At 40.7% G+C, this 20,325-nt stretch overlaps 1 protein-coding gene across 1 annotated transcript in view; it reads right to left on the bottom strand.

Moving 5' to 3' along the window:
* Nucleotides 1-1,681: 1,681 nt before the first annotated feature.
* Nucleotides 1,682-20,325, bottom strand: part of abcc2 (ATP binding cassette subfamily C member 2) — a 39,918-nt gene continuing 21,274 nt past the window's right edge. Inside the window, exons 21-32 of the mRNA XM_074645771.1 lie at nt 19,382-19,484; nt 19,062-19,281; nt 13,045-13,199; nt 10,825-10,980; nt 10,474-10,673; nt 10,224-10,350; nt 9,973-10,074; nt 9,718-9,861; nt 8,806-8,964; nt 8,558-8,724; nt 6,651-6,845; nt 1,682-1,991 (exon numbers count right to left, since the gene is read on the bottom strand). Coding sequence (XP_074501872.1) covers nt 1,862-1,991; nt 6,651-6,845; nt 8,558-8,724; nt 8,806-8,964; nt 9,718-9,861; nt 9,973-10,074; nt 10,224-10,350; nt 10,474-10,673; nt 10,825-10,980; nt 13,045-13,199; nt 19,062-19,281; nt 19,382-19,484 — 1,858 coding nt within the window. The 3' untranslated portion in view covers nt 1,682-1,861. The remainder of the gene's footprint in view (nt 1,992-6,650; nt 6,846-8,557; nt 8,725-8,805; nt 8,965-9,717; nt 9,862-9,972; nt 10,075-10,223; nt 10,351-10,473; nt 10,674-10,824; nt 10,981-13,044; nt 13,200-19,061; nt 19,282-19,381; nt 19,485-20,325) is intronic.

Raw genomic sequence — 20,325 nt, 5'->3', positions numbered from 1 at the left:
GACCCATTTGAAAATGGCCAAGACAGGTTTTCCTCGACAAAAATTTAGCACAGGTTTGGAGCATTATTTAACCTCCTTTTGCGACAAGCTAGTATGAAATGGTTGGTATCAATGGATTCCTTAGGGCTTTTAGTTTCATATAATGCCAGTATCTCTTCTCTCTAGCTTTAAAACCAGTACATCCTCCAAAAGATCGATTGCTAATTTTGCAGATAAATGGCAGCTAGCAATGTCTGCTAGCTTTGACTCTTTGCATCTAATATACATGAATTCAACAGTAAGTATGTAACGTAGTAGTAGTAGTAGTAGTAGTAGTAATGTAGTTCAAAACACACAATTACTAAGCTGTATGGTAAGGAGACACAATAAATACTTGATATTTTATGTAACATAATTGTTAAAGTAATAATATGTTCCGATCGCAGCCAACATTAGGGTCTTTAAGAGGCTGTAGCGGGCTCGGTCTTCATTCATTCATTCATGGTTTATTTAATAAGGACCAATACAATGTACATAGACAACTTAAAAACAGCTATCTGATGCAAGTATCATAGTGCTTGTAGCGGATGCTAATTTGCAACACCAGTCCCTAGAAGGGCTTTTTGTGAAAATAAGAGAATAAAACAGAACTGAGTACAGGAAAAATTAATAAATACAATAAAGCACACATTTAAAAACATTACATGAAAAACTAGACATGAGTACAGGTTTGTCGCTGAATTAACCAGGATTTGGTTTCTCTCTTAAAGGTGGTAAGGTTGGCAGCAGATTTTAAGTGACCAGATAGCGAGTTCCAAGACTTCGCTCCTTTCACAGAAGAAGCTGTCTGAGCAAAAGATGTTCTGCAGAATTGAACTTCACAATTGCCACTTGAAGCTGCTCTGGTGGATCTGCTACAGCTCTGTAGTCTCATGATGTATTTGCAGAAAGGCAGAGGAGCAAGTCCGTTCAAACAGTTCAAACTTAAAGCTAGTGTGAATATACTGGCATTGTATGAAACTAGCAAATCTAAAGAATCCATTGGTGTGATTGTATATTGCTAGCTTGTGGGGAAGCTCCAAAGTTAGGCTAAATTTTGGCGAGGGATAAATGGCAGGGTGATTTTCAAAGGGGTCCCTTGACCTCTGACCTCAAGATATGTGAATGTAAATGGGTTCTATGGGTACCCACGAGTCTCCCCTTTACAGACATGCCTACTTTATGATAATCCCATGCAGTTTGGGGCAAAAGCCATGCAGTTTTTTGCATGCACTATAAAAGTGTTATTTTCGCCTATATAAATGGTGTGTACTCAAATGGTAAAAATAGGTTCGATTTAGCACCAAATCTGTGTAACAAGTTGTATCAACCTAAAAACTGCTGCAACAATTTATGAGACATAATAGAGCATGGGGATGGCCATCATATACTCCCATCATAATGTTCTTAGCCCTTAAACACTTTCACAATGTATTTCATTAATTAATTAATTATTTAGTTTATTTTTTATTTGTGACTAGAACAACTTGACACACAGGGCTGAGCTGCATCTCATATTAATCTTCAGGTTACCAGCTTTCAGATGATTTACATCACTTCTATGTGACATATACTGTTATATATACCCAGTGTTCAATATCACAAATTCAAATAAGTTTAAACAAATGAGGTAGTTGTATTTATCAAAAACAAGTCAGCAGTATTTGAGAAAGAACATTTATTGTTGTTATATAAAAATGATTTACATACAGAATGTGATTTCTTTCTATTCCTATAAATACAAATGTTACAATATTCCTTTGTATTAAAGCACAATCCAGCTTTTTAAATCAAACTAAAAAAAATAAATTTATGGAATTTAATCAAAAGCACAAATTCAAAATCAGAGAGCTGTGATGTCTTCTTGCGTAATTCCAGCATCCTTTGCCATGGCATAGAAGTGGCCACGTTTTTCAAGTAGGTTGCTCGGAGAATCAAATTCCACTATTTTACCAGCGTCGAGCACCATTACCCTATGGAGGAGGAACACAGGCAGAAATTATAACCTGCTGAAGAGCTACTCTACATGTCATTACGGGCTGGCAGAGGAGGAGGATTTGACATACAGACGTGGGCAAAATCGTTGGTACCCTTCCGTTAAAGAAAGAAAAACCAACAATGGTCACTGAAATAACTTGAAACTGACAAAAGTAATAATAAATAAAAATTCACTGAAAATTAACTAATGAAAATCAGATATTGTTTTTGAATTATGGTTCAGCAGAATCATTTAAAAAAACAAACTAATGAAACTGGCCTAGACAAAAATGATGGTACCCTTAACTTAATATTTTGTTGCACAACCTTTTGAGGCAATCACTGCAATCAAGTGATTTCTGTAACTCTCAATGAGACTTCTGCACCTGTTGACAGGTATGTTGGCCCACTCCTCGTGAGCAAACTGCTCCAGCTGTCTCAGGTTTGAAGGGTGCCTTCTCCAGACAGCATGTTTCAGCTCCTTCCACAGATGTTCAATAGGATTTAGATCAGGGCTCATAGAAGGCCACTTCAGAACAGTCCAATGTTTTGTTCTTAGTCATTCTTGGGTGTTTTTAGCTGTGTGTTTTGGGTCATTATCCTGTTTGAGGACCCATGACCTGCAACTGAGACCAAGCTTTCTGACACTGGGCAGCACATTTCACTCCAGAATGCCTTGATAGTCTTGAGATTTCATTGCACCCTGCACAGATTCAAGACACCCTGTGCCAGATGCAGCAAAGCAGCCCCATAACATAACCGAGCCTCCTCCATGTTTCACATTAGGTACAGTGTTCTTTTCTTTGGATGCTTCATTTTTGCGTCTGTGAACATAGAGCTGATGTGACTTGCCAAAAAGCTCCAGTTTTGTCTCATCTGTCCAAAGGACATTCTCCCAGAAGCTTTGTGGCTTGTCAATATGCATTTTGGAAAATTCCAGTCTCGCTTTTTTATGATTTGGTGTCCTCCTCGGTTGTCTTCCATTAAGTCCACTTTGGCTCAAACAGTGACGGATGGTGCGATCTGACACTGATGTACCTTGACCTTGGAGTTCACCTCTAATCTCTTTGGAAGTTGTTCTGGGCTCTTTGGTTACCATTCGTATTATCCGTCTCTTCAATATGTCATCAATTTTCCTCTTGCGGCCACGTCCAGGGAGGTTGGCTACAGTCCCATGGACCTTAAACTTCTGAATAATATGTGCAGCTGTAGTCACAGGAACGTCAAGCTGCTTGGAGATGGTCTTATAGCCTTTACCTTTAACATGAAGGTCTATAATGTTCTTTCTGATCTCCTGAGACAACTCTCTCCATAGCTTTCTGTGGTCCATGTTCAGTGTGGTACACACCATGATACCAAACAGCACAGTGACTACTTTTCACCATTTAAATAGGCAGACTGACTGATTACAAGTTTGAAGACACCTGTGATGCTAATTACAGGACACACCTTAGTTTAACATGTCCCAATGGTCACATTATTTTACATCTTTTCTAGGGGTACCATAATTTTTTGTCCAGGTCAGTTTCATTAGTTTGTTTTTTAAAATGATTCTGTTGAACCACAATTCAAAAACAATGTCTGATTTTCATTAGTTCATTTTCAGTAAATTTTTATTTATTATTACTTTTCTCAGTTTCAAGTTATTTCAGTGACCATTGTGGGTTTTTCTCTCTTTAACGGAAGGGTACCAACAACTTTGCCTACGTCTGTAAGTGAACTTCAGGAAAAATGAATGTGGAACCTTTTGTGTTGTCCATTAACGATAGGAGGGAGAGTGTGCTTTTTATTTCAGGTAAGGACTTTAGTCAGATTTAGAAGTGAATGTTTTTGTGTGAAAATGAATTGACAATTTCCAAGGGAGGTAAAGCTTGGGAACTTTTGCACAATTTCAATATAAAAACTGTACCGTTAATGGTGAACTTATTTGTGGGGTAAACAGTCAAACACATAATAAAAAAAGCCATACTAGGTCTGTTATGGTTAAAAGTATGACAATGTACAGCATTCAGCAGTGCACGATTCCATACAGGAAGCATCCCATTAAATATGAACTCAGTACAAGTACAAGCCTGTGCACAGTGCATTGTCCCATCACATGTGCAGACCACCCTTCTGCCAACACTACGGCACTGTCTGAGCTAAAGGACTATATGCTTTCATGTAAGTTTTGCATATATTACTGGGGTGAATATATTTTATATTTTATGATATTTCAGTTAACCAACAGTAAAGCAAAGTACACAGTTTATAACTTGTTGAAGCCAGGTCCTCAGGAAGTGCTCTGGATCTAGAAGCAAATTTTACATAGTGGCCAAATGGCGGCACTACAGCTTCCATGTCCGCCACGTGATGCCATTGGGCCAAAAAAGACTTTTCCCATAGACTTACATTGGGAAAGAGACATCTGTTAAAAAGCGAATAATTATTTTTTGAGGTAAATCAATTCACCATTACAAATATTTGAATAGCCCTTATTTAAATCATTAGGTCCTATAAGTTGTAAAATGCACTAATAGCTGAATCCAGAGTTATTTTCCTTCCTCCATTCATGTGAACAGGGCCGGCTCTAGCTGTTTTGGTGCCCTAGGCGAATTTCAGATTTGGTGAAGCTTTTTGCAAAACACCGATACAGATTGTTGTTTTTATGCATAAAATAGCAATACAGCTGAAGGAGACACGCCTCCAATTACTGATTATATTGTCTATTCTGTCCATGAAAGCTATACTGTAAGAGATGCATTGTTCAACAGAATTACATGAAAATGAAATCAATATGGGTGGCAAATGCCTGATATACAGTAAGAAGCAACTGTGCTCATCTGAGCAGCTGATTTATCTGCAGTGGTACCGTAACAGGCTAAATCCTGAAATCTTTATTCACAAAATCTATAGAATACACTGGATTAATTCATACATCTTACTCCTACATCACCTCTCACCCCTACCTCTAGTCTATAGTGCTGCTGGCACATCTGGGCGAAGCCAATGGAGACTTTGAAGTCTTGCAGAACTTTGATGTCTGAATATGTTTATAAATGCGCTTATAGGAGCTGACTTGGATCACACAGCTGTTGACATCAGGCTTTTTCTGTCACAACAGAGGGACCACCCATGAGATGCTGAACCAGACTAGCCCATTGTTTGGGACTGAAGTAAAAGACAATGGTCTGAAAAAATAAAAACAAACACACAAAGAGCATTCTGGGGCTCCGGTGTATTCATCTACCATCTATCATTCGTTCATCATCAGAAATGTATAAAGTATACGCGAAAGACAAATACCCATATAAAGAGAAGATGACAGAGGCAAACGGGCAATATAACCTATAACAAAACTGAAGTTAGTTAATGATATTGATCCTTATGAATTAGGAGGACCTTGCTGCACATTAGGTTACAGTCACTGATGTGTTTTGACGTTAGCCCCTATACCTATCAAAAAATGTAAATCTTTGGAAGCCCATGCCCGATTTACAAACGAGTGGGTATAGCACCTTCAGATCTGAACACCCTATGCCAACTCCACAATCACCCAGTCAAAGATAAGCTAACATTAGCTAATGTTATGCTAACTGAATGCTAACAAAACGTCGGCTAATCCGGCATGCATAAGTACCTTGCAAAAAGAAACTCATAACGTTAGCCTACCTTTGTGTCTGACTGTATAACATACTGTATATATTACATTTCCTGTTTTGAATCTTATCCTCTGCGCAGTGTTTTGTGTTATCTTTTGACATTTGCAGTAAACGGCCAGCAGATGGCACTCTCACCCTTTATCCGACTTCCTGTCGGTGACATTCCCACTCCCTATTGCAGTTTTTGAGTTTCATCTAAAGTTCACACTACACTAAACTTTCATAGTCGTCAGATTGCTGTACTGTTCACACTACACAACTTGCTGTCTTGTAATCGGGAGTCTTTAAGTCGTTGTGGTTTTCACACTACATGACTGACCGGCGACAGGGGGTCACACACTTCTAGATCTTTCACTGGGAGGAATCCCCGTTGAGGTTTCCCCAAACTACATTTCTGCACGCGAGAAGTGACGGGCGTAGTGATGCTTGTTGATGTTGTCGTTGGCACACACCTGTTTCCACACGTTTTTTCCCCTATGTAGATAATTCACGGAGTTATGTGTTATGTTTATTCATGCAAACATCCAACACCCTAGGTGCAACAACAACTTTTGTCATTGTGTTGCAAATACAACACATACAGTAAAGTTCCTATTGTTACAGGCGACCCCTACCCCAGGTTTCCCCTCAACCCATGTCTTGTGCTCTCATTGGCTGTAGCTATGTGTCTGTGATGCATCATCAAGCCTCTCGGCTCGCATCAGCCTCTGATCTGGGGCTTTTGCAGAGGAGCTCCAAAAATGTCATATAGTGTGAACTAGGCATAACAGAACGTCATAAAATTCAGGGGGATGTGTGGAGGACAGATATTATGGAATTTTGTTTTCTTTATATAATATTTATTGTGTGTACTTTGCCAACAAATAAATTCTAAATGGGAGGAATTACCCCGTGAGAAAATGTTGCATACATAATGTGTAAAGGCCACAAATGAAAACGAGAAATTTGCCATTGACGGGAGAGAAATGAGTGCCGACACACATCATCAAGACATGTTAAGGGACGCTAACTCACCTGGAGCTGTCCATAATGCTGTGCAGGCGGTGGGCGATGGTGAGGACAGTGCAGTGTGAAAACTCTTTGCGGATGGTATTCTGAATCAGGTCGTCCGTCTCCAGGTCAACAGCTGCTGTGGCCTCATCCAGGATTAAGATACGAGACTTCCTCAGCAGTGCTCGGGCCAGACACAGCAGCTGTCTCTGCCCAACACTGAGAAGAGAGGGACATGCTGCGTGTTTTTGGAGCACACCACAAAATGCACCACAAATGGACACTCATTACCAGCCGTGACAGCATGTGGCTGGTATTGTTTTCACCTTGTGAGTCTGTGTATATGTCATCATGGCAAAATGGGGTCCTGGAGACACCTACTGTAGCGGGAACCACCCCAGAAGAGGTTTTGAGTACTATGCCAGGTGTTTATATTTCTGTCTGTGGACAGATTTTGTTAACACGATAGTGGGGTCTGAGCAAGGGTGGAAGTAGGGGGTTAGGAAGTGGGGAAGGGGCCTTTGCCCCCCCTACTTTACTCCTCTGGCCAGATTTGGCGTCATGGCTGGTGTGATCCCATCGCAAGATGGTCTCTAGTTGTTTCTTTGAATGGATTTCAATGATTCCTGTAGCCTACTTAAAAGGGCAAAGGGTAATTTGCATGTTCTCCCCGTGTTCACGTTTCCTCCGGGTTCTTCTGATTTCCTCCCACCACCAAAACATGTATCCCCCTAGGGGGGTTGCGTCAAGAAGGGTATCCGGCATAAAACCTATGCCAAATCAATTTGTAGATCAATGATCCACTGTGGCGAACCCTAACAGGAGCAGCAGAAAGACGAACAACAACAACAACTTGAAGGCGCAAAGGGTAATTACAGAAGCAATAAATATTAAATACAGTAGAGAACTATTTCATGTGACAAATAGATTGATTGATTGATTGATTGAAGAAGTCTGTGCTCCAGTTTTTTCAGTGAGTGAAATTCTAACGTTAGTATTATTTTATTTATATGTTAGCACCAGTACCAACCGGTAACTGGTGCGGTAAGACCACAGGGTTAACATTAGCCGGCTACATAGAGTAGCATATAGCCCCAAAGCATATGGAAGCAAAGAGTCAAAACTCTTGTGTTTTTTTGACAACAGCCGCTGCCACCATTTTGGACTGAACACGTTTATTACATCTATAATACTTTATTGTTCAACACAGGCCATTTCAGTAGAATATGACAATTGAAATAATTTTGATTTACTTTTGTACGGCACTTTTTAGGCGGATGTTTTACTGGCGTCCGGTAGTCACGTTCAGTCCAAAATGGCGGAAGTGCAGCTTTGCATAGCCCATTTTCGTCCATAATATAGCCTAGCTTCTTAGCCTTAGCTAGCTCGGTAGCTTCGTGGTGGGTGTGTTTCAGCAACAGGGCTTCATTCGGCCTGCCTCAGCTCCTTCCACGCTCCACCTATTTGCCTATTTTTGGATTAGCTGGAGTCGTCACCGGTCGTCACTGCCAAGATGGCGATGGTCGGAGCCGCCCACTTTGAGCTTCATTTTTGCTCTTCAGAAAACTATTGGTGACGTCACGAAGACTACGTCCATATTTTACACAGTCTCTGGGTAGTTCCAACTACAGTAGGTGTCTCCAGGATCCCATTTAGCCACACGCTGTTACGGCTTGTAACAACTGAAGGAATGGAGTGAATTAGAGCGGAGGTTTGCAATGTATTTAGGATGAATTGTGTGGGAGATTATTAGATGTTTGCAGTTTACAAATCAACATTTACAGCACATCATCAACTCGGCATCTAGGAAGTTCTGTTCCATTTACCTGTGTGTTAAATCTGTCTGTGTGTGTGTGTGTATTTTCATAACCCAACTGAAAGTAAAACAAAAATAGTTTTACAGAAGATTAACATTTATTTTCATGGCCCACCTGAGGTTCTCTCCCCCCTCTGCGACTTCATGTTGTAGTCCTTCATGCAGCCCGGCTACATAGCCCTTCAGATGGGAGAGCTCCAACACTCTCCAGATCTCCTCATCGCTGAATTTGTCAAATGGGTCCAGGTTCATCCTCAGGGTCCCCGAGAACAACACTGGATCCTGGGCCCACAGGGTTGGATAGGTCAGTGTACCATTTAAAACTGAATGCTGTGTGTGGGTTTAAGTTGTTGTTGTGCATACCTGTGGTATGATTGTCAGCCTGTTTCTGAGGTCATGCAGGCCTATTGTGGAAACATCTACGTCATCAATGAGGATACGACCTTCAGCAGCTTCAATAATTCTAAACAGGCAGTTGGTAAGGCTTGATTTCCCGGCTCCTGTGCGGCCTACTATACCAATCTGAATGCAGGGAGAGACAGCACATAGGGTAAAAAATCAGGTCCGACGCATCTCATCTCTTATTAGTTGCAGGTGCTTCTATAATAATCAGAGGCTGTGTATTGTACCTTTCTATGTTATCTGTGCATGCCTTGTGCTGCAGCCTGTGTGCACGCTGCACATACAGTAAAGCCCTGACTGATGAGAGATTCAAGATTCATAAAAGGACCAACCAGGGAAAAACAAACAGGTTAAAAATGCTGCAAAGAAAAGCAACTGAGACCGGACTGGAGCAAGCAAATCATCGATATTGCCTTGCAAGGAAGATCAAAGGCACAAAAGAGAGGGGACTAAAAATAAATTCAGATGTTGGTCTCATTAACCTAATGGAGCCGCAATATAACCTGCCCTGTGTGGTTTGTAGTCAGTGCTAAAACTGACTTCAAAGTTTCCCTTTAAAAATCCCTTTCTGTCCAATTCTAATGTCAAACCTGTTACTTTGGATTTTACAGGTTTTGTTGATCTAATGTTACTAAATTTATTGTCAAAGGTGACGAGTGATCGCAAAATATAAACAGCAACTACATTCTGTAACTAAACAGAATTTATATTATTATATTTCTATTGTTTTAAAGACATATTTGATATATTTAGAGGCATATTTGCACAACACTATTGATCTAGAAGTTTATCTATTCACACTTTGATGAATCCTACAGGCTTGTTATACACACATGCACACACTGATGGGTACACAGGCACATAAACACAGACCTTTTCAGTGCTGGCGATGTCACAGGTGATTCCATGCAGCACCAGGTCTAATCCAGGTCTGTAACGGACCTTGTAGTTTTGAAACTGTAGCCTTCCTGCCTCGGGCCACCCCACTGGAGGCCGAGTGTCATTAACCCACTTAGCCTGTAGAAACGAAGTAACGCAGCGTAGATGAGAAATGTTGGAGCGGTTCTGTCACATAATGACACCACCTGAAGACACTGAATGAGGAGAAAAGCTCTCAATTCAACGTACCTCATTCTCAAGCTCGGCGTACTCACTCACTCTCTCCACGGCCACGATATTGGTCTCCAGCTCTGATGTCATTCTCACCAGCCAGTTGAGGGTCTGGGTTACCTGCAAAGCCGCAATAGGACCGCGTTGCGTTGTTGGCATTAATATAGCTTATTATCACCACCAGAATCATCATCATGTAATTATTATTGGCATTGACATTTACATCGTCATTATCTGCAGTATGTGTGATGAGAGTGTAAGTCACTGACATTAAGGGCGTAGGATATAGACAGGCCAACCAGGCCGCTGTCCAGCGTGTCCCTGGAAATGACGGCAAACAGAGCAGAAAAAAACACCACCAGGTTTCCGAGGAACTCCAGACGGATGGCCAGCCATCTGCAGAGTGAACAAACACACGCACACAAATATAAGGGTATCATCATTTACCAACACATTGAAAATCCCATTAGAGAGATAATGTGTTTGGATGTGTTGATGATTTGGAGTTCAATATCTGACCTGTTTGACACTATCCACGGGTAGACGCTCTTGAGGTTTTCGTCAATAGTTGTTTCGTTGTGTTTAAGAAACCTGTCTTGATGGCCGTAAGCTCTTATCACGGACAGACCTGACACCGTCTCGCTAAAGTGTGAGTATATAGGAGAGCGAGACACCGAGTCCAGCCGACGTAGCTGCCGTGAGGTCGCTACGTAGAAGCGCTGGGTGAAGAGAGAGAGGGCAAGAGAAACAGTGGAAGGTTTCATTGGGGACAAGGCCTTCACTCTTTTAAATTCATTTCTTTCTTTCTTCTTCAATCTCTTTTCCCTGGTTATGTTTTTTTATTGTCTTGTGTTACCTTGGTCAGCTTACCTGTACAAAGTAGTAGACCAGGGCCAGAGGAAGGATGAGGATGGTGAAGAAAGGAGTGGCCAGACAGATGACAAACAGTGTCCCCAAAACACCCAGCAGACACAGGAGCCAGGAGCGGAAGGAGTTTGGAATGGCTTCGTCCACTGTGAAGATGTCCTTTAGAACAGCGAAGGGAAAGTTAGTCTTTATTAAAATGAACGGTAACACTTTCTATGACGGCCATGTTTATAATGCATTATATAATACAGTATGTAATAATTTGTTTATGGCACTCATCACATTATAAAGCATTTTATAATGACTTATAAGGTCAAGTATCATAATACTTCAAATTGCTGCATGGTCACTCACTGACACTTTTTTATTTTTGCAAGGATCATAGTGTATTATGATCCCTATAGTTGTAATACATTATGATCGTTATAATGCATTATAATCACTGCATTATAATGTGATTATAAATTACTCTAAGGGGTCATTAGGTGCTTTAAGTGAAGTAATGAAATTCCTGAGGTATAGGCAGATATAATACATTACAAGCTGGTTATAAGTCGCTATGAGTGGTCATTGTTTGCTTTAAGTAAAGAGAAAAAATAACATTAAATCTATGCAAGAACAACACACAAAAGTTTTTACCGGGTCAGAACAGAAATTGAGTACTCCAATTTGACACAACTTTTTGATGATGAACAACTGAATGATGGACATTTATATTTCACTAATGCAATGTTTCCCCAAAAAACTCACTCTAAACATTAAATTGAGTCAAATAATGACCCGTTATATACAGCTACAGATGAAGTAGATTGTAGAAAGAGATTGTTTCAGGTATTATCTATATTTTGAGTGAAGTGAAGTGAGTTTGCTTTACTTTTTCACAGGCTGTAGCAGGCTCAGTATTAGAGCTAGAGTGAAGGCATTGGTATCATATGAAACTAGAAAAGCTAAGGAATCCATTGGTACCAACCCTGTCAGCATGTCCGAAGAAAGCTAAATAACGCTATGAAGTTACACTATATTTTGGCGAGGAAAAACTGGCATGGCGATTTTCAAAGGGGTACCTCGACCTCTGACCTCAAGATATGTGAATGAAAATGTTTTTTATGGGTACCGACGAGTCTCCCCTTTACAGACATGCCCACTTTATGATAATCCCATGCAGTTGTTTGAATGCATTATAAATGTATTATTTTTGCCTGTATTAAAATGATGTGTTTGAATATGTCTGCATACTGGGGTCCCTAAACAGTCTTGGAATTTCTATAATTTTGGCAACACTGTAAAGCTGAGACTCTTGTGGATCCAATGAGCCCAATTGTGCTCATGTGATGATGTTAGTCCCCATAGTAGCCATTTTATTGTAGTGAGACATTTTTTTGTAATTTGACCTCACTGCATAAAATGACCTGTGGTGACCTCTAGGATAATCACAGCCTCATGAAACTTGACAGCCACAAACTGGAGACCTAGAGCATTCAGAGGATGGATGACTTTCCTAGCTAGATTGACAATAAGGGGGTTTCTGAGCAGTTTCTAGAACAGAAGTGCTCGCCATCCAATTGCCGATGTAATATAATTCTTGCAGAAATCTCCAAATGTCTAAAGTTTTCGATACCAAATCACAGCATGGCTTTTTTTCTGGTGTTCCTCAAGGTCTAGGTGTCTTAATGTGGTATTTTGGAGGGATTTTTGATTATAACATTTATTATAAAAATTAAATTATCTTGAATGGTAAAAAATGGTTAAATTTAGCAACCAAATCTGTGTAACAAATGGTATCAACCCAAAAATTGCTGCAATAACTTATGAGTGAGCATGGGGATGGCCATCACATACTTTGATCATAATGTTCTAAACCCTTATACACTTTCACAATGTATTTTAATTAATTAATTAATCAATTATTTTTATTTCTGATTTATGACTAGAGCAATTTGACATACGGTGCTGAGCTGCATCTCAGATTAATCTTCAGGTTCCCAGCTTTCAGATGATGTAAACCACTTCTATATGACATCTACTGTTGACCTGCTATCTCCCCCTAAAGACCCCTTGTACACCCCTAAAAAAGACAAAAATGGGTCTATGAAAAAGAGGAGTGGAGTGGAAAAGGTTCAGAATATTTACTGTAGGTAGCAAAACCTCAGCCAGAACAAAAGAAAGCAAAAAAGGAAGAAGAAAAAAAAAAAAAATCATGAAAAGGTAAATGATAAATCCTACCTTTGCAAAGCGGTTGACCACCCTTCCAATGGGCGTGGTGTCGTAGAATACCATGGGAACTCGCAGCATGTTGTTAAGCAGCCTCGAATGCAGGATTCGTGATGCATCGACCGCAGCATTGGCCATGAGCAGTGTACCGAGGAACACAAAGAGGCCTGCCATAAAAGAAGAGTTTCTAAATATACCACAACACCTTCACACAGTGAAATCCATTTGTCCAGTTGCTATAAAGGAGCACTTCGTTAGTTCAGGCAGAATTCTGAAGTGATGTACACATCAGGGTGCTCCAGCATGATTGGAGGAGAGTATTACCCAGAGTCCAGTAGAGGGCTGAGCCTGTGCTTATAGAATTAGAGTTACAATATCCTAACCTTTGTTTTGTTGATTTGTGCGTCTGCAGCTGATTAGCATATGTGGTTCCATCACCAGAAGGTACTTACGAGTGAAATACGAGCAATCTGCTGGATAAACTCAAGCCGCTCTTTGGAGGGCACTTAAAACAACGACAGACTCAGTGTGGGGAGACAAGATACATATATCATCAGATATTTTCTGTTTCAAGAGAGGGTGGTAACTCCAATGACTCTCCAGCAGAAAGCAGCAGTAAAAAGAAATGATAAACCAAGCACATCCTTTGAGAAAACATGGCTAGTGTACTTCCAAAGCTCTGTTCTCATCATTGCAACGTTAGGAGGCCAACTTTCTGTCACTATCACAATACAGGTGTTGAATCACTTTTCTTTCTGCTGTCAAAAGTAATTCAATTGTTATATTATATTATTGTACTGAGTTTACTACAGTAGCCAGCTTGGTGAACCATTACAGTAAGATGCTTTTCAAATGTTAATCAAAACAATCAAATACTCCCACACTTCATGTACTGAATCACATACAGTAATATCAATATAAGGCTTGGCTCCAACATCAGCCAGTCCTCTTGTATGATTCACCAACACATACAGTCCAGTATCCAGGGATGTACAAACTATTTCATTCTTATGCCTGTCAGTACTTTCTCAGTTCAAGCTGTTCTATTCGGATGTTCCCTGGTGTTAAGTGCTTTCATCTATTCTCCTTTTATCCTGTTCATCGTGGGAATTAATGTTAAATAATCCACACTTCAATAAGACACACACAGGTCTTCATGTTCATCCTGAGCTCTGAGGAAAACTGGATTTAAATGGTATGAATATGACTGTCAATTGCTAAAAAGTTTGCAGTAATTTGGGCATTGGCATGACAACATTATGTCCTACATACCGCCCTCTCCCACCTAGAAGGAAGGGACACCTATGTGAGGATGCTGTTCGTGGATTACAGCTCAGCGTTCAACACCATTGTGCCCGTCCACCAGGCTCGTCACTAAGCTAAAGGATCTGGGCCTGAACACACCACTGTGTGACTGGATCCTGGACTTCCTGACGGAACGCCCCCAGGTGGTGAGAATGGACAACCTCACCTCCACTTCACTGACTCTCAGCACGGGAGCGCCACAGGGCTGTGTTCTCAGCCCCCTCCTGTACTCCCTCTACACCAGGGGTCTCAAACTCGCGGCCCGCGGGCCAATTGCGGCCCGCAAGACGATATTTTGTGGCCCCCACCTTGATATGAAAGTTTAATGTTAGTGCGGCCCGCGAGTTTTATGTGAATGGCACTTTGCCGCGTTGTGTGTGGAAGGTCCCTTTGTTGCGCGAGCCCGAGCTGAACGAACCTACCAATCACAGTGGGGTATATGGCTCCCGGCGGCGGGCAATCGGCCGGGCTTGATGCAAGCAGAGAAACATTTCACAACAACTATGGCGGCGCCCGTGTAACATCGCATAAGCTTGATTAAAGCTTGATTTATACTTCTGCGTTGAATCGACGCCGTAGCCTGACGTGCACCTCTCCAGAAATGTAACTACACGTCGCGGCGACGCAGACCGCAACAGCTGTGATTGGTCCAGTCTCTCAGCGATGCTGAGCGGCCAGGACCCCGGACAACCACAGAAAGTTCAACTTCTCTCTGCCTCCATCTTTTCAATGTTTGTTCACACAAATCGGCTCAGATCTTTTTTCTCTTTTCGGCGTTCCAGTAATGTCAGTAAAAGTTCTGTGGTTCAACAGTTATTAGCTCCAACTCCGCTCAGTTTCTGCTTGTAGTACAAGAAGAAGAAGAAGAAGGAAACTCATAGAGACGCCGCCGCCAACTAGCGGTTTGGTGGTGTAATTGCAGAGCAACACAAACACAGCAGGCACAACTTTATTGCGGAGTGACACCAAGTGGAATGAATATATATCTTGTCACACAGCCCCAATCATGTCTTTTTCAAAGCCTGCAGTGAAGAGAAAGGTTGGTGACGAGCACAGACAATTTCAGGAAAAGTGGGAGACGCAATAGAGGCCATGTTCAGAAGAACCGTTCATGTTCAGAAGAACCCATTCAAGTTAAAGAACTGTTAATAATGACATTTGAGAAGATTGTTTTTTTTTTAACAAAGCTTTTTTTGTGGAATACCTGATGCGGCCCAGCCTCACCCAGACTCTGCCTCCAGCGGCCCCCAGGTAAATTGAGTTTGAGACCACTGCTCTACACCCACGACTGTGTGGCAACAAGGGCTTCAAACACCATCGTGAAGTTCGCGGACGACACAGCAGTTGTGGGGTTGATCTCTCATGGCGACGAGACGGCCTACAGGGAGGAGTTGACCACCCTGGAACAGTGGTGTCAGAACAACCACCTCTCCCTGAACGTCTCAAAGACCAAGGAGGTCATCGTGGATTACAGGAGGGGGGGTTGCACTCACCCTCCAGTCACTATCAACGGCACAGCGGTGGAGAGGTTGGACACCTTTAAATACCTGGGTGTCAACATCCATAAGAACTTGAGATGGGCCACCCACACCACCGCTGTAGTCAGGAAGGCCCAGCAGAGACTATACTCTGAGGCGCCTAAGGACCCTTAGACTGAAACCACAAATCCTCAGGGACTTCTACCGAGGCACCATAGAGAGCCTACTGACAGGCTGCTTCACCACCTGGTACGGCAGCTGCACCAACGTGGACCGCAAGGCGCTGGGAAGGGTGGTGCGCTCGGCCCAACACATCACTGGATGCGAGCTGCCCAGCCTGCAGGAGCTGTACACCCAGCAGTGCCTCAGGAAGTCCTTGAGGGTCATTAAGGACAACACACAACCCCACAACAGCCTGTTCTCCCTCCTGCCCTCTGGTAGAAGATACAGGACCCCCAGGACTCTCACCAGCAGACTGAGGAACAGTTTTTTCCCCCAGGCCATAAGACTTTTGAATAGATAATTCCTACGACACCTTCTCACATAAAAAGTGCAATAAACAAGTGCAATACCTCAATCAATACAATATGTGCAATATAAAAAAATAAATGTCTGTGCAATATTTTTATAGTGCCCAACTCTACTTCTATATTTATCTCACTGCCTCTTATACTGTATATGTTCTTAATATGCCTTTGTACAAAGTCTTTCCTTTTATTATTGTAATATAAGTTATTATTTTAATGGAGCTTCCCAGCAAAAAGTATTTTACACGATTGTACTTGTATAACCGACGTGACAATAAACATCTTGAATCTCGAATCTCGAATCTTGAATTATAAGACAAATTTAGGGCCTAAGCAAATGTTTTTTTCTTCCTTCAAGGCAACTACATTAAAGGAATAGTTCAACAATTTGTTAAATATGCTTATTCACTTTCTTGCTATTAAGCCTGGAGCACACAGCCCGCTTCATGCTCGCGTGACGGCAACGTCGCGTGTTGTTTTTTATTTCGGCGTCCATGTTAACAGGTTAGAGTGGACACACTGCCCGCATGAGACGCACGTCAGACGCGCGTCTGACGTGCGTCTATTTTATAGAATAGAAGGCTCGCCTATTTTACACGCCAGCCGCTTACCTCTCGGCTGCGTGTCCCAGCAGCAACAGACAGTGAAGGTGATCTATTGACAGTATATGAACATCATACCAGCAAGATTACTACCATGTCTAGACATCTGTAGAATATGTCACTGACCATCAATATTTTACACTTCCTATCTAGATTTCAAAATAAAAGCCCTCTAGCGTTTTTAGTGCACAGAATCATGCATTCGTTAACACAATGGTTTTATTCTGAAATACTCTAAATAAAGCAGTGGTGTACTTGCAGGTTTCCATCAAGTTAATATAGTACAGGCTTTTAATTTTGTAAACACTGTAGTAGTCATAGCAGAAACCCTACATATGCTATAAATGTAATAGACTGGGTTAATAGGTTATAAGAACATCAGGTGATGGGCAGTATTTTTCCAATGCGCTCTCTCCCTCTCTCTCCCTCTCTCTTCCTCTCTCTCTCTCTCTCTCTCTCTCTCTCTCTCCTCTCTCTCTCTCTCTCTCTCTCTCTCTCTCTCTCAACAAACACCACGTGACTTTATTGTTCTTTCTTTTAGAGGTGTTATTTAATTTTTTTTAAGATATTTAATAATAATTTTCGTTTTCTAAAGGTTAACAAATAACGAAACTGTTTATTTTGCTTTGTTTTATAATAATAAAAAAAACCCACTTTACTTATATTTACTCTGGTCTTTATTAATGCAGGTCCATAAATTGAAATAGTTATAATTACCTCAGTGTGACGGCAAGCCGCTGTTTTGGTTCAATGGCAGCCCTGTAAGTTGTTGTCTGCCTGGTCAGGTCAGCTCCAATCAATGAAAGTAAATTGTCCATTTGTTCAGCGCTCATTCTGAAATACTTCAGGTGTTTTTCTCCATCAAGGCGCAGTTTTTTCTTATTAATATATAGCCCACAGAAATCCCTCTTCACTGTCAATGAAGAGGGATATATATATATATATATATATATATATATATATATATATAGCCCATATAAATCCCTCTTCACTGACAGAAAAGAGGGATTTATATGGGCTATATATTAATATTTATGTATGAATTTATTTGCTTGTTTTTAATAATATTTACAAATTACCACACAGTTCTTACCCTTTTTTGTCTTAAATAAATATAAATCACATTTATTATGAAGTTAAATGGCCATTAAAAGGCAAACTCTATGTAGAAAGAAAGGGCTGTCAGCAGCAGCAAAAACACAGCTGACAGGTAGCTGAGACGCTCCCGAGACGCGGGTAACTCGCGTCTAGTGTGAACACCCTAGGTGGGCATGACGCGGCCACGACGTGACGCTGCCGTCAGGCGAGCCTGAAGCGGGCTGTGTGCCCCGGGCGTTACTGTTTAGTTTAATAGTTATGTGCTCTAACCATTTGTTAGCAGGATCTACTATAAAAGTACAAAACGTTCTGAAACTGTCTTGAGTTGTCAGATGATGTGAACGCTCAAAGGTCGTAAACATTTTTCCCATCTCTACCATCCAGCCCAAATGACCTGAGCACAGCATAAGCTAAACTCATAAACTCTAGCTATATAATTAAAGGTGCTAAATAAGGGATTGGCAGCATTTCTAGTGCCTCTCAACAGCTCTCAACATGGCGATGGCGAGCCAGTGGCTTGCAGGTAATGGTGCTAACAGTGCTAACAGTGCAAACAACGGCAACAGTACTGACAGAGATAACAGTGTTTACCTGAGGAAGAACCGGAGGGTGGGCTCTACACTTCTGGCAGTGAGCAAGCCAGTGGGGCACGCTCACATGCACTGCATGCTTTGAAAGCATGTGGCCCGATGATGTCAACAAAGCGCAGAGAAGCTTGGATTACAACACACACAGACGGAGAGCGACTTCATTCTCTGCTCAGGTAAACATTACTCCTCTATATCTTTACATAGCAAATTGTTGTTTGCTGCTATATTAATGCTCTGAATATCGAATTTAGCACCTTTAAGGCAAAAAAGTGAATAAACTTACTTCCCAAAATGTCAAACTATTCATATACTGTAGAACTACTGGATTGTACTTTCCCTAATGGAACTAAATTTCATTTTAGCTTTGAAGCTAACTGACATGAACTTGAAAATATTTGTGAAATAAAAAAAAAAAGCCTGTTCATTTACCCTGAGCCACTCCCAGAACTCCAAACACTCCAACCCGGGTATCCCTCTTCCAGTCAGGGTATGTAATGTTGGCGTAATCCACTGCATCATTGGTCCAGTCACTCAGCCACAGGTTCTGACCAATGAACGCAATGTTCTGGATCAAGAAAACCACGAAGACCATGGCAGTATATCCCCAGCCCATGGCGCGCAGGTACTGGACGAACACTGAGAACTTCACCTTGATATAAGAGAGACAAAAAGGCTCAGAAAAAGGTTCTAATTATGTGTCAATTGTGCTGTTGGAAAAAGTATTTAAACAAACCAAGAACTTAGATTACCTGTCCCGTTTCCATAGTTTCCTTTTCTATCAGCCTCTGGCCTTTCTTTGATTCACCGACATCTTCTGGTTTTCTTATGGTGCTAGTTTTTCTTAGTCTGACACTAGAAAAAAGGACAGAAAAGACCACAGAAGAAAACAGCATGAAGAAATACTTAGTGGGAGATACGGTAACACTTTATAATAAGCATATAATCATTTATAAATGGTAAATTGATAGTTAATTAAACTTAGTTAATAGATATTTTACTGTTAACAAACAATGAAATTCTAATTAATAATGTTTTCTCATTATGAGTAATGCTATAATTTCTGTTATTTTATCATTAGTTTGTGTAATGTGAAATAATTAGTTTATAAATGATATATTGTATCATAGCTGATAGGAGACAATAACAATTACATTCTGATTACATTAGTTAAGTATTTATTAATAGTTTATTGTTGCACACATTATAACATTTTCTATAATTACCAAATGATTTGTAAACCTTTAAGAAATTGTTCGTAAAACATCTAAAAACGTTACGTAGATAGATGGACCAGAAACCAATTATTAACCATTGACAATAAATAAATCTAAATAATGTTTATGGATGGTTTACAAACCATTATTACACGGCTTTGTTGAATATTCGATTCCGATTGGTCAATCTGTTATTTCTTTATAGCAGACGTTGCCATGTATAACAGACCGTTGCTATGGGCGCAGTTCTGATGTGGGACTCCGGCGGATTGTTTTTGTGTCAAATTATTGGTTTCTTAAGTAAGTAGCCGTTGCAATTGTTAAAATAACATAAATTATAGCACTACTAAACATTATTAATTATAATTTCATTGTTTGTTAACAGTAAAACAACTATTAACTAAATTTGAATTAACTATCAATTTACCATTTATAAATTATGGTTATTAAAAAGTGCTACCAGAGATTCAAATATTGTA

This window comes from Sebastes fasciatus, chromosome 9 (assembly GCF_043250625.1).
Source record: "Sebastes fasciatus isolate fSebFas1 chromosome 9, fSebFas1.pri, whole genome shotgun sequence".
Taxonomy (NCBI): domain Eukaryota; kingdom Metazoa; phylum Chordata; class Actinopteri; order Perciformes; family Sebastidae; genus Sebastes; species Sebastes fasciatus.
Note: the sequence above shows the minus strand (reverse complement) of the source record. Positions and strands in the feature narration are given on the sequence as shown.